General features: G+C 33.8%; 1 protein-coding gene across 1 annotated transcript in view; it reads right to left on the bottom strand.

Moving 5' to 3' along the window:
- ZNF704 (zinc finger protein 704) overlaps positions 1-19,950 on the bottom strand; it is a 321,406-nt gene that overhangs the window by 43,800 nt on the left and 257,656 nt on the right. Inside the window, exon 4 of the mRNA XM_031946228.1 lies at positions 17,278-17,510. Within this exon, the coding sequence (XP_031802088.1) occupies positions 17,278-17,510 (233 nt within the window). The remainder of the gene's footprint in view (positions 1-17,277; positions 17,511-19,950) is intronic.

The following is a 19,950-nucleotide window of genomic DNA, read 5'->3' as shown; positions in this document are numbered from 1 at the left end:
GATGGGCAATCCACTGAGTTAGACTATCAGTTTATAGATCAAAAATTGGCACTGCAGATAGACAAAGGATTAGGCCCAAAACTGAACAGGAGGAAAAGAAAGGGCTGGATAGCATCTGTGAAATTATGCAGTGACTTTAAGAATCCCAAGCTGTTCTCCAATACAAAAGGATATCTTTTTAATACAAATGTTCTCTTAGTGTTGCTGAATGATTATGAATCTTAGAATATCATAATTTCCAAGAAATCAAAATTGTGGGCAATTCCAGAATCAGTGGAAAGGTGTATGGTGAGAACAATAGGCTGCATGTCAAGTGCAGAGACTTAGTTTTTAACCTTTATGTCCCCCATATCTCATACTATACAGTAACAGATACAGAGTAGGTGCTAACAAAATGCTTATTGAATTCCAGAATTAAATTAGAATAGATTTTAGAACATATCTAACAAGGAACTGTTATGTTCATGAGGAGTGCAAGGGATTTTTTGGGGGAGAGAGGGATCTGACTTTGTAATTTCTTAAGCGTGGGGAAATTCCTAAGGTGCGAACTCATTTCACTGATGGAGAATGGAGATCTCTCTGCACTTTATGTTCTCTCTCTCTCTATCTTTTTAAATTAAAGCTTTTTATTTACAAAACATATGCATGGGTAATTTTTCAACATTGACCTTTGAGAAACTTTCTGTTCCAAATTTTCCCCTCCTACCCCCCACCCCCTCCCCTAGAGGCAGGTAGTCCAATATATGTTAAAAATATGTTAAATTCAAAATATGTATATATATTTATAGTTATCTTGCTGCACAAGAAAAATCAGATCTAGAAAGAAAAAAAAAACCCTGAGAAGGAAAACTAAATGCAAGCAAACATCAACAGAAAGTGACTACACCTTCTACTCTTAAAGAGTTTCCTGGGATTTCTGGAGATTATCCATATCCCAGGCAGGGATTACTGACTATAAGTCTGGCTCTCTAGTCACTATGCTGTGCTGTATAAAAGAGATCATTCAGGAAATGTAAGCACAGAAAAAGAGCTGTGCTGGTCATGTAGTGAGAGTAAGGAATAACAGATGCTCTCTACTGTTCAAGTTCTGCACTGGTTTAAAATAAAATTTATATAAAATAAAATCATAGTTTAAAATGCTCTTGGGGAAGTCAGTCCAAGAGGGGTGTGAAACTAAAGATCACTGCTACAAAAGCAAATGATCCCACTGGGAAAAAAGTAAGAATTTTCTAAAAAACCTAAAATAAAACAAAAAACAAAAATAAGCCCAAGGTGGATACAGAGAGAAATCCCTGACCCATCTGGATTTCTGTAAATATATATATGTATGGAAGATAAATGGTTGGGTTAAGGTACCCGAAAATTAACACAATCTAAGACTGACAAAGTCATGTAAGAATAGTTTAGAGCTCAGTTAAACTGAGCTGAGGCTATTTCATGGCAAGGGCTACACAGATGCTTTTAGGTATTTTGGGAACAAGGTGATTAGTAGGGGAAACTGCACAGGGTGGTTAAAATGATATAATAGATTCTCTGCCAAGGAGAAGAATTTTTGGACAAGGAAGCTTAAAATAAAAATGGCTAACAGAGAATTATCTAGATAATTTCAACTAATTCAACTAAGATAAAGTACTTCCTAGAAAGCTAGTATAGTGCATGGCACATAGTAGTTATTTAATAAATATTTATTCCTTTTCCTTTGCTAATAGAGGTATGATATCTAGAACTAAACCTCTGATAATCCTGCTGAACCCTGTACTGTTCATACCATAGGATCATGGATTTAAAGCTGAAGGGAGTTAGCTCTTTAGTCTAATCCCTTATTATACATGTGAGCAGAGGCCTAGGGTCTCTCCCTGGAAGTCAGGAGTTCTATCACTCTGAAATAAAAAGATGTTCTGAGGATAATTTTTTTCCTTTATTTTTTTTTTTCAGAGTGAAAGAAGTTCTTGCCATCCTGGAGCAAGGAAACCTTTTTTGGAGCTGCCTGGGATGAGGGATGTCACTACTAGCAGATCTCCCTACTGTCAACCTCAGCAGCACCCCAGACCAGTCTGGGAAGTCTCCCACATTGATCACTGGCTCAAGGTCCCCTAGATTTTATATGACAGAGATAGGATCTTATTTCAGATCCTTTGTCTTCAAATCCACTGTTTCCACACTGCCTCCACTGACCGGGATCAGATTTGGAAAAAAACCACCCAGATGGTGAGACCTTGCTATATGAACATGTAGATTAAAGGATTTGGGAATCTTATTTGGTAAAGAAAAGATTGGTGTGGGGAAGAAGAGAGGAAATGACAAAACTGTCTTAAAATATGAAGGGCTGTCAAGTAAAAGAGAATTCCAATGTACATAAAACTATACTCAAAAATAAGGAATCTGACCAAAGTCCTTCTATGACATAATTATGGTCTTGATACATAAACAAGGGAAAGTTAAAACAGAAAAAAGAAAACTAAAGGCCTATATCCTTAATGAACATCAATGCAAAAGATTTAAGTAAAATAATAACAAAGAAGTTAAAACAACATTATCATTAAGATTATATACTATGAACAGATGGAACTTTTACTGGGAATACATGATTAGCTTAATATGAGGAAAATTATAAATTTAATTACACCAATAAAAATAAAAATCAGGTAATTGTATCAACAGATGGATAAAAAGCTTTTGACAAAATAGAACAATTTTTATTTAAAATGCTAGGAAATATAGGAATACTTCTCTATAAAATGAATCATAATATCAATCTAAAATTAAGCACTAGCATCGCATTTAACTGGGATAGACTAGAATCCTTTCCAATAAGATCAAGACTGAAACAAGGTGGTCTATTATCACCACTTCTACTTGACACAAATGAGGGCTAAAGCAATAGAACAAGAAGAAGAAATTGAGGAATAAAATGGAAGGTACAAATTGTAAATATCTGCCAATAATATGATGGTATATTTAAAGAATCCTAGTGAGTCAATTAAAAATAAAATGAAACAATAACGAACAAAATATCAGGATATAAAATAAATCCACACAAATTGTCAGCACTTCTAATAATGCCAAGAAAACCCCCCAAGAAGAGATAGAAAGAAAAATGCTATTTAAAATAACTACAGAATGTAAAAAGAGGTGGGGATTTCCCTACTAAGAAATAAGAACTATATAGATACCATAACAAACCACCTCTTACAAAAATGTAGACCTAGATAAATGAAGAAGTAATAATTGCTCATAGGTAGGCTGAGCAATTATAATAAAAATGATAGTTAATAGTTATTATTATTCTTGGGAAAACTAGGCAAAAAGGATAATAAATTCATGGAAAATAATGAACAAAGGTAGGAATGAAGGCAAAACTGGGAATAGCAACTTTTAAACTCTACTACAAAATAGTAAGCCTTAAAACAATTTGTATTGGTTAAAAACTAGAGAAATTGATCAATGGAAGAAATGAACTAATTAATATATGGAAGCAACCAAACTTTAGTAACGTAGTATTCAATAAACTCAAACACCTCAGGATTGAGATAAGGATTAACTATTTGATTAAAAAGTGCTTGGAGAAGAGAACAAAAATATAGAAAAAATTAGATGTAGAACCTCAAACCTCACAACTTGTGCCAAGGTAAGTGCCAAATAGATTCTTGACTTAATCATAAAAGGTCACATAATTAGAATTATGTAACAAATTAGACAAATTTGACAAATTAGAAAAACGGGGCAAAAATTATCTATCAGATATATAGACGGGAGAAAAGTTTGTGATCAAACCTGGGACAGAGAAGATTACAGAAAATAAAATGTATGATTTTAATGACACAAAATTAAAAAGGTTTCATACAACTCTAATAACATGAAGATTAAAAGGAAAACAATTGGGAAAATTCCTTTGCAGTATTTTTCTCTGATAAATATCTAATTCTCCCCTCACATATGTATGTGTGTGTGTGTGTGTGTGTATATGTATTGTATGGATGCATATATAGAATTCAAATTTATAGTAATAATTACCATTCCCCAATAGATAAATGTTTGAAGGATATGAACAAGCAGTTCTTAAAGAAATTAACCTGAGTTATTCATATCCATGTAAAAATGCTTCATAACACCAATGATAAGGGCAAATTAAGGCAATTGTAATATTCCAACTAATACCTGTTAGTTTGGCAAAGACAATAAAAATGGAAAATGATAAATAGTGGAAGAGATGTAGGAAAACAAGTACACTGATAACACTGTTGGGAGACCTGTTAATGAGTAAAACCATTTGGAAGAGCAATTTGGAACTACTCGCATAAGATTTGGGAATAACCGAACAAATTGTGGTTTATGAAGGAAATGGAATACAATAGTTCCATAAGAAATGAAGATGATTTCAATATAACTTAGAAAAACTTTTATGAACGAGTGAAGTGAATAGAATTGGAAAAACAATTTATACTTTAAAAATAATATTATAAACATGAATAGTTCTAGGCTTTACATAAACTGATGAAAAAAATGAGATGAATAGGGAAAAAAGAATAATTTATACAGTAACAACACTGTAAAGACAAACAATTTTGGAAGCTGTAAAATTAATGCAATGACTATCCATGATTTCATTAAACATGCTTTCTCCTGACAAAGAAAGTGATGGACTTAGAGTGCAGAGTAAGACATATATATATATTTTTTTAACACAATCTGGGAATTTATTTTACTTGACTATGCATAATTGTTGTGGTGAATTTGTTTCTCTCTTTTATTTTTCTCACTGGGATAAGGGAAAGGGGAAAGAGAGATTTCTCTTAATTGAAAAAGAAAAAAAAAATTAGAAGAAAGACTACATTTACTCTGATAGACCTAGAGGAATGATTCTCAAAGTGAAGTCTGAGGTCTTTTGGAAATGTCTAAGACCCATTTTCAGGGGAGTCTATAAGGTCAAAACTATTTTTTCTTTTTTTAAAGCTTTTTATTTTCAAAACATATTCATCATTTTCAACATTCACACCTTTGCAAAACCTTGTGTTCCAATTTTTTGGATGTCAAGTAATCCAATATATGTTAAACATGTTTAATTCTTCTGTACATATTTCCACAATTATTATGCTGCACAAGAAAAATCAGATCAAAAAAGAAAAAAAATGAGAAAGAAAACAAAATGTAAGCAAACAACAATAAAAATGGTGAAAATGTTATGTTGTGATCCACACTCAGTCGCTAGAGTCTTCTCTCTGGGTGCAGATTGCTCTCTTCATCACAAGATCATTGGAATTGGCCGGAATCACATTGCTATTGAAAAGAGCCGAGTCTATCAGAATTGATCATCATATAATCTTCCTGTTGCTGTGTACAATGTTCTTTTGGTTCTACTCACTTCACTTAGCATCAGTTCATGTAAGTCTTTCTAACCCTCTCTGCAATCATCCTGTTGATTGTTTCTATTGAACAATAATATTCCATAACATTCATATACCACAATTTATTCAGCCATTCTCTAATTAATGGGCATCCCCTCAGTTTCCAGTTTCTTGTCACTACAAAAAGGGCTACCACAAACATTTTTGCAAATGTTTTTCCCTTTTTTTATGATCTATTTGGATTATGGGCCCAGTAAGAGAGACTGCTGGATCAAAGGATACACACAATTTGATAGTCCTTTGGGCATAGTTCCAAATCACTCTCCAGAATGGTTAGATTCATTCACAATCCCACCAACAATGCATCAGTGTCCCAGTTTTCCCACATCCCCTCCAGTATTCATCATTATCTTTTCCTGTCATCCTACCCAATCTGAGACATTGGTAGTGGTCCGTCAGAGTTGTCTTAATTTATATTTCTCTGATTAATAGTGATTTAGAGCATTTTTTCATATGACTAGAAATGGTTTTAATTTCATCTGAAAATTGTTCATATCCTTTTGACCATTTATTAATTGGAGAATGCTTGTATTCTTATAAATTTGAATCAATTCTGTATATATTTTAGAAATTAGACCTTTATTGGAACCCTTGGATGTAAAATCCCCCTCCCCTCCCAGTTTACTGCTTTCCTTCTAATCTTGTCTGCATTGGTTTTGCAAAACTATTTTTATAATAATGCTAAGATAGCATTTGCCTATTAAAGTTCTCTTTCCCTTTTCAATAACATATGTGTGTTGCTGAGTTTTCTTTACATACTATGATCAAACCAACATATTACAACAAATTGAATGTAGAAGCAAATTTGAGGATCTTAACATTCTTTTTTTTTTTTTTTAAAGATAAACATTAAAGAGATTTGCAAAACTATATAAACCAGTCATTTACACTATTTTTTTTGTTTTGGAAAATACAGGGTTTTTGGGTAAAACATGTTAATAAATAACAGCATATAGTCAACATGAAATGGATTGACTATTATTTTAAAATTAGTTGAATATTTTAAAATTTATCAGCTTTAATTTCTAAAATGACAAGCTAGATGGTTCAGTGAATAGAGTATTGGGTTTGGACTCACAAAGACCTAGCCTTAGACACATATTAGCTGCGTGACCCTGAGTAAGTAACTTAACCAGTTTGCCTCTGGATAAGGAAATGACAAACTATTCTAATATCTTTTCTAAGAAAAACCCCATGGACAGTATCAGCATTATATAGTTCACATAACTGAACAACAACCACAAATATCAATAGATACAGCTTAAATAAACAAAAGCAATTTGGAGTCCTCAATAATTTTTAAGAGTAGAAAGGGTCCTAAAAGCAAAAATTTTGAGACCCACTGGTTTAGAAGATTGAACTATAAGCAACAAGTGGAGATTACAGAGAGACTGGTTTAGACTCCATGGAAATAACTTTGGAATCATTAGAATTCTGCAAAAGTGGAATTGGCTATTCAGATTGGTAGTGAAGTTCCCAGAACATCTTGAAGAAGAGTATTTAACCCTTCCTTCATGCAGCTAAACTCCATTGTTAATAGTATAATGATTTTTCCTTGAAAATGAGAAACTGGAAAACCGGGGAACTCATTAGGCCTTCCTCTACAGTTCTAGCATATATAAGAAAATCATTTTGTTGTTTTTTTCTTGTAGTGAAAAGGGCCTTGTTGGGGAAAGGAAGGAGAAACATTCTCAACAACTCCCCTCTTCCCCTCTCTCCAACAACTGGAAAGGATTTTTTGTTGTTGAATTTTTTCAATCATCTCTGACTTTTTAAGACTTTGGGGTTTTCTTGGCAAAGATACTGGGCTGTTTTTCTGTTTCTACTTCCTTTTCCAGCTCATTTTACAGATGAAAAAACTGACCTGGGGCAAACAGGGTTAAGTGACTTGCCAAGGGTGATACGGATAATTCCTTCTGACTCCAGGTCTCGCACTGGCATTGTGTCATCTAGCTGCCCTCGAAGGGACTTTAAAGCTTATCTAATCCATCTTGTCATTTAGCAGCTGAAAAAACAAAAACAAAAACAAAAACAAAACCAGAAGCCCAATGAAGTTAAGTGATTGAAAACCACAAAGCTAGTTAAAAGAGAATTGAGATAAGAGAGCCTTCTCCCAGTCTAAGATTCTTTCAATTAAACTCATTCTCCCACCTTTCCAAAATCTTCTAAATTTTCCACTAAATCAGAAACAACAAACATGTGGCCCACCACACTCCAAGGGCAGGTGAACTAGATAAAAAGGGAACTGGAAAATATTTAATGAAATATATAAAAATACAATAAAATAGATAACATGTGACTTTTTAAATTCAATATGTGCCTTGCAGTGATCCTTCTGTTGTGGTTTAGTAGCTCCTATTTCTATCTGATTTCGATATCATTGCTCTAAATGAACATATTTTCTCAATTCAGTTTATATTATAAAATAGATGTGTTCCTATGGAGGTCAGGGTAGGTGGATATTTGCTTGGAGAGTAAAAGAATAAAGCAAAAATTTTAAAAAAATTAAAGGAATAAGAGCTATAATAGATCTTATTTATATAGTGTTTTAGAGTTTGTAAAATACTCTATATTTATTATTTATATTTATTATCTATATCTGTATACATCTATTTGATCCTTACAACAATCCTGTGAGGTAGGTATTATTAAAATCTCCCATTTGACAGATGAGGAAACTGAGAGGCAGAGAAGTTAGAATAAGTTCTTCAGTATTACCTAGCTAGTTAAGTAAGTTGGGGTCAGGAATGAAATTTGTGTCTTTCTAACATTAAACCCATTTTTAAAAACCCATTTACCTCTCAATTACTAAAAAGTATTTATAAAAGGAAATTTGACTATTTTAATAAGATGGTAATATTTTTTAAAATGACAAGCTCTAGAGAGAAGATGGAATAGTTGAATTCTTCAGTCAAAAGTCCTACCTTTACTTTTCAGCAAATCACTTTTCTTCTTTGAAACCTAATTTCTTTATTTGCAAAATGGAAATAATAAATAATGGAGGACAAGAGGGAAAGAGGAAAGGGAGAAAAAAAGAATGGTAAGAAGGAAGGAAAAAGCGAGAAAGGAAAGGAAGGAAGAAGAAATGGCAAGAGGGAGGAAGAAAGGAAGGAAAGAAAAGAAGGGAAGAAAGGGAAGGAAAGAAGGAAAGAAGGAAAGGAGGAAAGGAGGGGGAAAGGGAGAGAAGAATAAAGGAAGGGAGGAAGAAAAGAAGGAAAGGAAGAAGGAAGGAAGGAAGGAAGAAAACAAGGAAGAAAGGAAGGAGATGAGAACTTATTAAGCATTTGCTATGTACTGGACATTGCAAAGCAAACACTTTATAGTTATTACCTCATTTGTTCCTCACTATAACCCTGGGAGGTAGGTGCTTTTATCATTCCTATTTTACAGTTGAGAAAACTAAGTAAATCAGAGATTAAGTGATTTTCCAAGGATCATTCAGTTTATAGTAAGGGTCCAAGGATGGATTTGAACTCAGGGCTTTCTAGCCAATTTGCTAGCTAGTTTCCTGTAGGAATAGGACAGTTAGAAGAAAAATGAGAGAGTATAGCATTATGTAAATATGAACTATTATTAATGTTGATAATACAATAACTAATCCGGAAATAAAAAATCAAAGTGCATTCCTTTGTGATTAGATTCACATTTGTAATTGGATATTCTGTAAATTTTCATTCTGCACAAAATATATAGTAGAGTTTTAACTTAAGTCATGTTAAAGCTCATAAACACCAGTGCCAGGGATAACCTCTAATTAAGATCAGAGTTGAGATAATAAATTCACAAATATCTACTCCAGTGATCTGACATACAGAATAAAGCTGTACAATTAAACTGATAAATAGTGAAATACATCATTGTTCAAAAATGCAGGTAGGAAGGAGGAGCAGCTAGTGAAGGTAGTGAAGTGGATAGAGCACTCTGCCTAGAGTCCTGAGGACCTGAGTTCAAATATGGCCACAGACACTTACTACCTTGTGTGACCCTGGCTATGTCACTTAACTCTGCCCTCAGTTTCATCATTTATAAAATGAATTGAGGAAGAAAACAGCAAGCCACTCCAGTATCTTTGCTAAGAAATGGGGTCACAAAGAATCAGGTATGATTGAAATGATTGAACAATAACAACAATCACTATATCAGAGTAATAAAAATTGTATAAAGGTTAAAAGTTTAAAAATTTGAATTTATCCTAACTCCAACCCCAGCTTGGAATTTTTGTGCCCTGGACCATGGACTCTGAAAAATGAGCTTTCCCTTTATCTTGACAGAAGCTAGTCTATTGCTTCACAACAACTATACCTTCCTGCTTTTTAGGTCTTCATTTATATTTTGTCTTCCTCCATTAAAATGTAAGTTCCTTGAGGGCAGTTTGTATATAAATACATACACACATATATTTCACACATAAATATATATGGAAAATATGATCAAGCTGAGCTTTACTGATTAATTTAAATGGATTAAATGAATTTAATTCAAATCTGCCTCAAATATAAGTGCTTTAATTAGTCTTTTAAAAAAATCATATTTATACACTAAATATTTTCAGTAATTTTCTTATTTTTCTTATTTAATTGATAAAATTATTTAATTAGCAAATAGCATTTTTATCTGTGGTTTTGCCAATCAATCCCCTAATCTTTCTTTTATTTGGACTATGGCTTTTTAACAAAGGCTGCTTACTTGCTTAGTTCACCAGAGTACCTCGTTGCTCATTGATATCAGGAATTAAAGGGTCATTTCCCTAATTTGTAATTGCCGTGAATGGATTTCCACATATTGTGTCTCTTTCGCATAATTTACAGTATATAGGACAAATGATTGTGTGGCTTCTTGTAGAGAATAATTTTACTCCCTAAAGAAAGGCTTAAGTGAAAGCTTGACATTTCAGCTTTTTCTTAAGTTTTTCTGTAATGTCTAGATTATTGATATTACTTTGTGTTTGAATTTCCTTTGTTTTACTCACTCTACATTACTTACTAGTTATAGAAATGCTTCGTTCATTCTTGACAGAAAAATGGGGGTGGTAATCTGATTAAAAAAAAAAAAAGCTGTGTATTATAAAGGCAAACATTACCACCAGTGTCACGTTACAGAAATCTTTGTAACACATGTTATTTACTTATTCATATGTCACTACTTCAAAACTGCCAGCAAAGCCTATCATGACAATATGTCTTCATTTCATTCAGTACCTATCATCTGGTACACAATCTTAACTAGTTTTTTATGTTAGAAGTTATACTAAAATGATTTTTATCAAAGAAACTTATGCCAGTCCTTTGTGGATAATCAGATGATTGAAGGATGTGAGTGTAGAGCAGGCATGTCAAACTCCCTGTGCAAAATTCCAAGACCCTATCCAGATCAAAATGTAACTGGCACATGTTTAACAAAATAGATAAAAAGTACTATAGAACATGGATAATGTTAATTTGTGGTTTTCTAAGATAATATCTAGGGACCTAGATGGCACAGTAGATAAAGCATAAGCCCTGGAGTCAGGAAGTTAAGTCTTGAAGAGGATGGACTACGGCTGTTCCTTGTCTGAAGATCTATTTTTAAACCTATATCACCTATAGTTCTGGATAATGTGGAAAAAATAGTGGAAAGGCTACATTTTTAGCAATAATCAGGAAACAAAACTTCTGAAGTACAGTACTCCTATACTTCTACTAAAGTAACTGGAAAACTTTATATCCAATAATGAGAGTTTTAGAAATCTCTAGTTTCAAGCATATGGAATAATTATTTTCACAAATAACTGGCACAAAAGTAGAGTTCTTGCCACTCCTTCTCTTTTAAAGTTCTTTTGCTCAGACTTCTAAGACTTGGGGCAAATACACATTTACCAGGCCTCATTAAGTGTACCCCAATTTCAGGCACAGAAACCTTCATTCCTGTATTTCAAGTCATGTCCCAGAAATTCAAACTCGTCTTAATTAGCTGATCTAACCCAAATTTTCTTTTCTTTTCAGAAGCTCATGCTTTCACTCAGCACTATTTTCAAATTCTTGCTCAGTACTTTATAATCTTTAGAAACTCTCAGTTTCTTCTGGAAGTATAATTTATTCCCATATGAATCACTAGAAGTAGGTAGTGTTTATCAGACTTGGAAAAACTTCAGGAGAGTCCTGATAATATCTGGATTCCTGTCTCAGGATAATAGCAGCCTTTCCATTGCTAATGTCACAACCAACAGACACCTGATTTGGGACCCCTTCAGAGGGTGTCACTAACTACTAATATTCAATCTCTTTTTTCTTTGGCTTTTTTTTGGGGGGAGGGAGAACAAAGAGAGACCAAATCTCCTTATCTCATCCAGGCTTGAAGGGCAGAACTAATACTGATCATTATGAAAGCTTTAACCTGCTCTGTTTTTCCAAACTGGCCAGTGTTGCCATTTCTCAGGCAGCCAGGTAGCTCCCTGGTCCTGGAGGCTCACCTCATTCACGCCACACTTAATATGGACACTCAGTTGTTTTAACCCTGCTGCAGTTTAGAACTACCAAGTGCAAGTAACCCACCAGCCTCAGTTGCTGTCCAGTAGTTCCTGATTCTTTGTGAACCCATTTGGGGTTTTCTTGGCTGAAATACCGGAGAAGTTTGCCATTTCCTTCTCCAGCTCATTTTATGGAGGAGAAACTGAAGCAAACAGGGTTAAATAATTTGTCCAGACTCATATTTATACTCCATCACTACATTACATCTTATAGTCTCTTTACATCTTTTTTTTTCTTTTGTAAAATCTTTCATATATTAAAAAAAAATGGAACACTTTGTTCTTTTCCAAAATCTAAATAGCTAAGAGACATTTCCCCTTTTTCTTTAGGACGGAGACCAGTTCACATCCATAATGGAAAGAAAAATACTGTATCTACTTTGTTGGTCAGAGCAAAATTCCACTGTCTCTTAATTCTTGTTATATATGAGGTGCTCAGCCCTCACTTCTCAGCTGATTTTTGTTGCTCAATTCTCACAGCAAAATGTTGGGTGGGGGGAAAGATGATTACTGGAAATGCTTATTTGCTTTGCTGGGGAAAGCAATCTTCTTGAATCCATTCATTTTTTTCTCTCAGAGGTGCTTAGGAGTAGATCTGTGTAGTCACTAACCTGTGTGACTATAGCTTATTTTGTTGGTGGGGACCATGGGAAAGCTCAACAGATGTGATTCAAAGAAACATCATGGGAACAGATTAGTTTCAACAGTTTCATCAGTTGCTCCCACACTAGTTTATACTGTATAGGATATTAGAACAACCAAACCATGAATCCCATCCAAGAGAAATCCACAAACTCTTTCAAATCACAATGATGACCAAAAAATGAAATCAAAGGCAAAAACTGGTAAACTGCTTCTGTCTTTCAGCCTTTCTCATTATTTCCCTGAATTCACTCTATCTTCTCACACCCAGTAACGTCCTCACCCTTCCAACACACATTTCTTTCTTCAAGCCAATTCCTGATCAACATTTTATTCTTTTTGCGTCAAGATGACCCATCTTGACATATACCAGCAACTGGTCTACTTCCTACTACCCCCAAATAATCTCACAGAAATATAATCACTCTTCATATCTCCAGCTGTTCCCAAAGCAATAAAATCTGTGAAGGAAACTTTTCCACATGTAGAAGTTGGATGACTACTTGTTCAGGACAATATAAGAGGAATTCATATGCATTCAGAGGATTGATTAGATGGGTTTTGAGACAATTTTGAGATGTTGTGACCTACTTGGCTCTTTGCTTCTTATCCCTACGGTGACTCAATTTCCTTATAGGGTTTAATTTTAAGATTACACAATCTGTCAATAAGTATTTATTACAATGTTGGCTGTTTTCCAGCTAGTACTTAGTGAAGGATGCAAAAAAAGCAAAATATATGATTCCCCATCTTGAAATGGGAACAACTTACTTTAAGGGACAAAACTTTCAGTAGCAAATAACATCTATATCTATAAATAAAGATATATGCATATACATACGCTATATAGATATATATGTACATAGACCTAAGTATGGTACAGGCTATATGTAGTTCACTATGCATTATAAAGACATTTAGTGTGAGGACCTTTGTAACTTTTTCATAGTAATAATAATCAAGCATTTGTCAAGCATCTTCTATGTGTCATGCAATGGGTTAACATTAAATCTTATAATTTAGGAAAAAATTAATCATTCCAAATTGAATCGAGAGTCATTTTAAGATACAGACATAATCAGATTCTATCCACTGTGGCTACAGTCACAAACTATAGGGCAGCATTTATATAACCAATCAGGGAAGAAGACTTTGGCAAAGAACAGTTTCAGTAGTTTTCAAACTTTTGTTTTCATTATCTTTATCCTATTAAAAATGATTGAGGATCTCTCCAAAGCGGTTTTGTTTATCTGGATTATATTTATAGACATTTACCATATTGGAAATAAAAACTATTTTTGAATTTGTGGCCCTCTAAAAGGGTTTCAGAGATCCCAAGGATTCTCTAGACCATACTTTGAGAACCACTGGACTTTGTATCATCTCATCAAGCTATCTGATGAATCTGGGGCTCATCTCCAGTAATATAACCCTTCAGAATGAAGAACATGAGACATCAGTGCCTCCTAGTGGCAGTGAGATGAACCTCATTCTAAATGAGCTAGGCTGAGCAAGTTGGGAGAAGCTTCCTTACAAGGAGAACATTGCACAAGGGGAATGGATCACCTCAGAAGTTAGTGAGCTCCCCTTCTTGAAGGAATTTGAAAGACAACATATTATAGAAGGGAGGATTTCCTGTAGGGTAGGAGTTCTTAATCTTTTTTTTTGTATCATACCCCTTTTGGTAGTATTGCAAGGTCTGTGAATATTTTTGAGAATCATGTTTTTAAATGCATAAAATAAAATTCACAGGGTTCAAAAGAAACCAATTATACAGAAAAAAATGTAATTCTCCCCCCCCCCCCTCCTCCATTCAAGTTCATGAATTTCCTGAAATTTGTCCTTGTGGTCCATGAACCCCAGGTTGGAAAACTGCTGCTGTAGTCGAGGTCACTTTATAGGCTCTGAAATGCTATGATCCTGGATCTAAAACTCTGGTGGATCTTACCAAGTTAAATTACAAACCTAGAAACAAACTGTAAGTTATGTTGTCAGGGACCATCCTTATTATCAAAATGATGGGGACTTTTAAAAATACAATTTTTTAAGCCCATCTATGAAGTCATAGTAGTGTTGGGCTCTATCTCTGGGGAGTGATAAATCCTGAATCCTTGAAACATCCATGTACATGTAATAGATGCGTGCTAAGAGTTATCCTCTACAACAGTTCCTAACCTAGGATTTGTGAAGCTTTTTTGTTTTTAAATATACCAGTAAACTGTATTTCTGTGTAAAGGTTAAGAACCCCTGGTCTGGAGAACTGTCATAGAAAGATTTTTAAACAGGCACACAACAACAGTAATGAGTGTTATAATTAAAATTGTAAAAGAAAGCCCCATTACCTTCTAAATCAATCAGTCAATACTGACTCAGTGAGGTGTACCCATTATGTTAACAATAAAAAAATTAAAATAAAAAATAAAAGAATTCAAATGGAAATGGGTGGGGTAGGGTGGAGATTTGGGTAGGGAAGATTTTTCACTGTGCCATTCTAAAAACAACTTTTATTTTTCCAACTTTTTCTGAGTCCTTTTTTTCAACTTGATAATTAACAATATTACTCTTTCCCTTACTAAGACCAGTTTAAGGACTGGAGGGTCAATAACCTGGGTTACAAAATAATCAATTGGCTCAGGTTACATAATTAGATAATTTAAACTGCATTATACATTAAGCTGCTCCTGGGTATTTCCCTGGGGCCAGTTGGGGGTCTAAGTCCAGGGAGAAGTCACTAAGAAGCAAGAATAAACATCTTGTTTTTTTTACCTTCTTCCTAGGGAGAGCCCCTTTTCATCCTACTATGTAAAACATGTCTTGTTATGTTAAGAGAGAGGCAGGGAAGAAAAAGTTGGATTGATGCCATCTCTTTGTTTTCCTAGTTGAGAGGAGCCTGAATAAATAAATAATTTATTCGTTGTAGAGTTCAGGACTTTGCTTTGAATTTTACTTGGTGTATAATTATATATAGTGCTGCTATTATATATCAACTTTCAAAATAATTTTTAAATCTGCACAGCATCTTTCTTTTAAAGAAGATATACTTCAATATAGCTCTACTTTTTATAAGCAGAAAATTGTGAGTAAATTATATTTTTGCAAAATAGGTTAATTTTAAATGTACCAGGAAGCTGGCTATTTAAAAATATCTTGCTGAAAAGTTTTTATAAAACAAATTCTTTTTTGTTATTGTTGTGTAAATATACATTAAATATACATGGGGAAGCAAGGTGGTGCTGTGGATAGAGCACCAGCCCTGAAGTCAGGAGGACCTGCATTCAAATTTGACCTCAGACACTTAATACTTTCTAGTTATGTGACCCTAGGCAAGTCACTTAACCCCAATTGTCTCAGCAAAAACAAAAACAAAAACAAAACAAAAATACACACACACACACACACACACACACACACACATTTTCATATATCAAGTTTTCTTAATGTGAAGTTTATATGTGTGTTACACATTAAATATGATAAGGTCAAGAAACACAGTAGTATTAACTCCATTTTTACAGATGACAAAATTGTTTTTTAGAAAAGTCACAGAGTGAGTTGAGGCAGAACTCAGGTTGGAAAACATCTTTCAAAGTTCACTGGAATGGTGGATAAGCTTACACTGAAAATTAGTTTGCTTGGCAGTGTTAGATATACATAATGTGTTCATATATTTAGTGTAGTTTTTAGAACCATCAAAAATTTATTTAGAAAAAGTCACTCAGTCCATAAAATAATAAATAACACACAATTAGTTGATTATTAGTCTGTCTCCATAGAATGAATGTAAAATAACTGGTGTCCACTTATAATTTTAGGCCTTTCTAATTATAATTTTTTGGTACTAGAGCTCATTGGGGATATTTGGATAAAAATGAGTTTGAAAGAACAAAACAGCAAAAACATTGACAACAAAGACTAGCTATGGAACATTCATTCACAAATTCCAAACTATTTTATTTTAATGTATTATTATTTTACTGAATTAGAAAAGATAACAATAAACTTCATTTGGAAGAACAAAAAGCCAAGAATATCAAAGGAACTAATTAAAAATGTAAAGGAAGGAGGGTTAGCAGTATCAAGTTCTACATATAGAAAAATCTTTTACAAGTCAATAGTGATACCTAATTTGGATTTACTTCTAATCATTCTGAGGGGCACTTTGAGCCATGCTACCAAATACTAGAAAATTATTTCCCTGTTCTGGCAAGATAACAAAAATATTTATAAATAATCACAGCAAAATTAAAAAAAAAAACCTCCTAAGTTTCTTAATGAAAAATTGATGAACTGAATCAGTATTTCAAGATATTGGCTTTTTCTGTGAAGCATCTTACAAGGTGAGTTAATGAAGTTAATTTTATTTCTCCTTATAAAACACTTATTGAAAGCAAATGATCTCACCTGTCTCACTAAACAGGTTCACTTGTAATATTGTCAGATTCAGAACAACACTAATCTGAAGAGATAAGATTTAAAAAACAAAGACCATTCTTGTGTTATTATTAATAGCAAGCATTATGAAAATTGCTCAAACATTTTTATCTTAAGGAATCAACTCAACTTTTGTTTACGGTGTTTCACCATGGCAGAATTTGAGACAGGATAGACAACTGGCTTTAATGATGAAAAAAGAGTGTTCTGAAATGTAAAGCATGTTCATGAAACCTCAAACACAAAACACAAAACACCTAACACAAAAGTTAGGTAACTGGAAGCAAGACAAACCTTTCTTTTCCTGGGAATAGGTTCATCAAAGAGAAGGTTGCTTGCTTCTGTTTCATCAATGCCATCATCTGGCTGAGTGGGTGTTCGGAAAGGCTTGAAGCTATCGGCTGACAGAGGTGGAGACGGGGTGGATGGGTTGGATTGATCGCTGGGGGCACTCCAGCTCCAGTACCCACTACTGCTTGTACTTGAAGGCACAAATCCCCCTTCTTTCCAAGATCCGCTGAGGCCCTCTGTTTATACACAAACATATCAACGAATAAATAAATATTTCTTTACACTGAGGTCCAACAAGTGTCATTTAGAAATGAGAATTTTTTTACTCTGGGAACCCTGGCTCCGATAATGTTCAATTATGGATATTGTGTTAAATGATTTGCATGAAGTGGTAATGAACAAAGTTTCAGAATTATTTACACATCTCCATCTCAAACACATCGGGGTAGGACTCAAGAGTTTATCTTCTCTTTGTTATTTTAAATAAATGTTCATTTTGCTTTGTCTAGGATTAACCAACTAATGAAAAGCTGTGGAATTTGGCTAGATAACAGAGATCTGACTTCTCATATAAAGTAAAATATTAAACTCAAAGGGAGCAAGATGCAGTGGTTAGAGCACTTCAAGTTTTAATTCTAGGTATATAATAATGCCTAAACCTCAGTTTGCTTTCTTCATCTGTAAAATGGGGATGATGTTAATTACACTATATTCTGTCTTCTCATAGGGTTCAACATTTGAATTTAATTCAACAAACATTTATTAAGAACCTCACATGTACAAGGAGCTAGCTAGATGTTAATTAAAGACAAAAATTAAATAGTCCCTGCCCTCAAGAATCTTTGATTAGATATCTGATAAGACAATGGATGCGCTGCTAGATGGCGCCACAGTGCACGGAATGCTGAGCTTGAAGTATGAAAGGCTCATTCTTGAATTCAAATGTGACCTCAGACTTGGCAAGTCAATTAACTCTGACTCAGTTTTCTCATCTGTCAAATGGGCTGGAGAAGGAAAAGACAAACTACTACAGTATATTTTCCAAGAAAATCCCAAATGGGTCATGGTGAGTTGGACATGACTAAAAACAACTTGAGTAAAAAGACACAATGCACAGTGGATAATCAGAAAGATCTAAGTTTGACTCCGGATGCTTCTCTAAACCTCAGTTCCTTTATCTGTCAAATGGGGATAACAGTTATGAGGATAAAATGAGATAAATTGAATAAACTGCTTTTAAAATTTTAAAGTATCCTATACATCCTGGCTATTATTTTTATATTTAATAGTCTATGAGCAAAATGTTTATATATTAGTTTATAGATGGGAACACTGAGGTTCAGAGATCTACAATTTTTCCAAAGTCACACATGTGTACTAAACAAATAGCAGATGTGGCATTTGAATGTTGGTCCTATATTTCTGATTTCCCCTAATGATGGGACATGAATGAGAATTAGACAGGAAGGGCAAGTATGATAGGTTGCAATCTGTATTGCTGGAGAGAATTCCTATATTTTGTCATTCTTCCTTCATCAGGGTCAATAAATTGGTATATCAAGGGAATGAGGCATATATAGTTGCCTGGATTTAGAAAGCATTGGATAAGGTTTATGAATTAATATTCCATTGGAATGTTGAAATACTGGAAGCTTAAAGGCAATTTCACAGAATCACATAGAACAGGAAGGGTTTAGTGGCCATCAAAGTATATTATAAAGTGAACTGTTAACAATGAGTTATTTTTGCTAATTCAGGGAAAGATGATCTGACTGATGTCTACAATATTGTTCAATATCAATGACTTAGCTTTCATTAATATGTACATGTATATGCTTAATTTACTTTTTATTTCCCTGTCCTGAATAACATGGTTAGTGATTTAAAGGTATTTTTAACAGACGGGGGAAATTTAGTAATTCCTCATATCATAATATCAACAAAATCATAGAGATTAATATTTTTAGTAAAGGTGTTTTAATTATTTACATGCTTGGCTCTGTATTGTTTTTAACCATTTTATAATTGAATTGAATAAAGGAAGAGATCATATATTTCTCAAATTTGCAGATGCATAAAGCTGGGAGGGGTCGCTAACTCCCTGGATGACAGTCAGGATTCAAAGGATTTTGACAAACTTAAATAAATGATCAAATCCAAGAAATTGATATTTATAGGAATAAATATAAAGCCTTATATTTGGATTTTTAAAAATCAGCTTAACAATACAGAGGAAGTATAATTAGAAATTTGGCTGCAATAAATCTGAGAATTTTAGTGGACAGCAAACACAAATCATTTAATAGTATGATATGGCAGTGAAAGCAATCTTAGGTTGCTTAGCAAGAATTAGGGCAATGTCTAGGATTAGGACAGTTCTGCTCTGTTCTGCCCTAAGACCACATCTGGAATACTACACTCTGTTTAAGGCATTTGGGGAAAAACAACAACAAAAAAAAACATAAGACCACTTCTCTGGAGCTAAAGGAGACCTCAGACACAAAATAAATTCAAGAGTGCCCAGAGGAAGCCAAACAAGTTGATAAAAGGTTCAACTTTATACCTATAAGGATCAGCTACAAGTATTTGGGGCGTTTAGCATGGTGAAGAGTAGACATATAGAGGAGGGTAGGAAATGACAGACATATTCAAGAATATGAAGGGCTGTTATGTGCA

This window comes from Sarcophilus harrisii, chromosome 1, assembly GCF_902635505.1.
Source record: "Sarcophilus harrisii chromosome 1, mSarHar1.11, whole genome shotgun sequence".
Classification (NCBI taxonomy): domain Eukaryota; kingdom Metazoa; phylum Chordata; class Mammalia; order Dasyuromorphia; family Dasyuridae; genus Sarcophilus; species Sarcophilus harrisii.
Note: the sequence above shows the minus strand (reverse complement) of the source record. Positions and strands in the feature narration are given on the sequence as shown.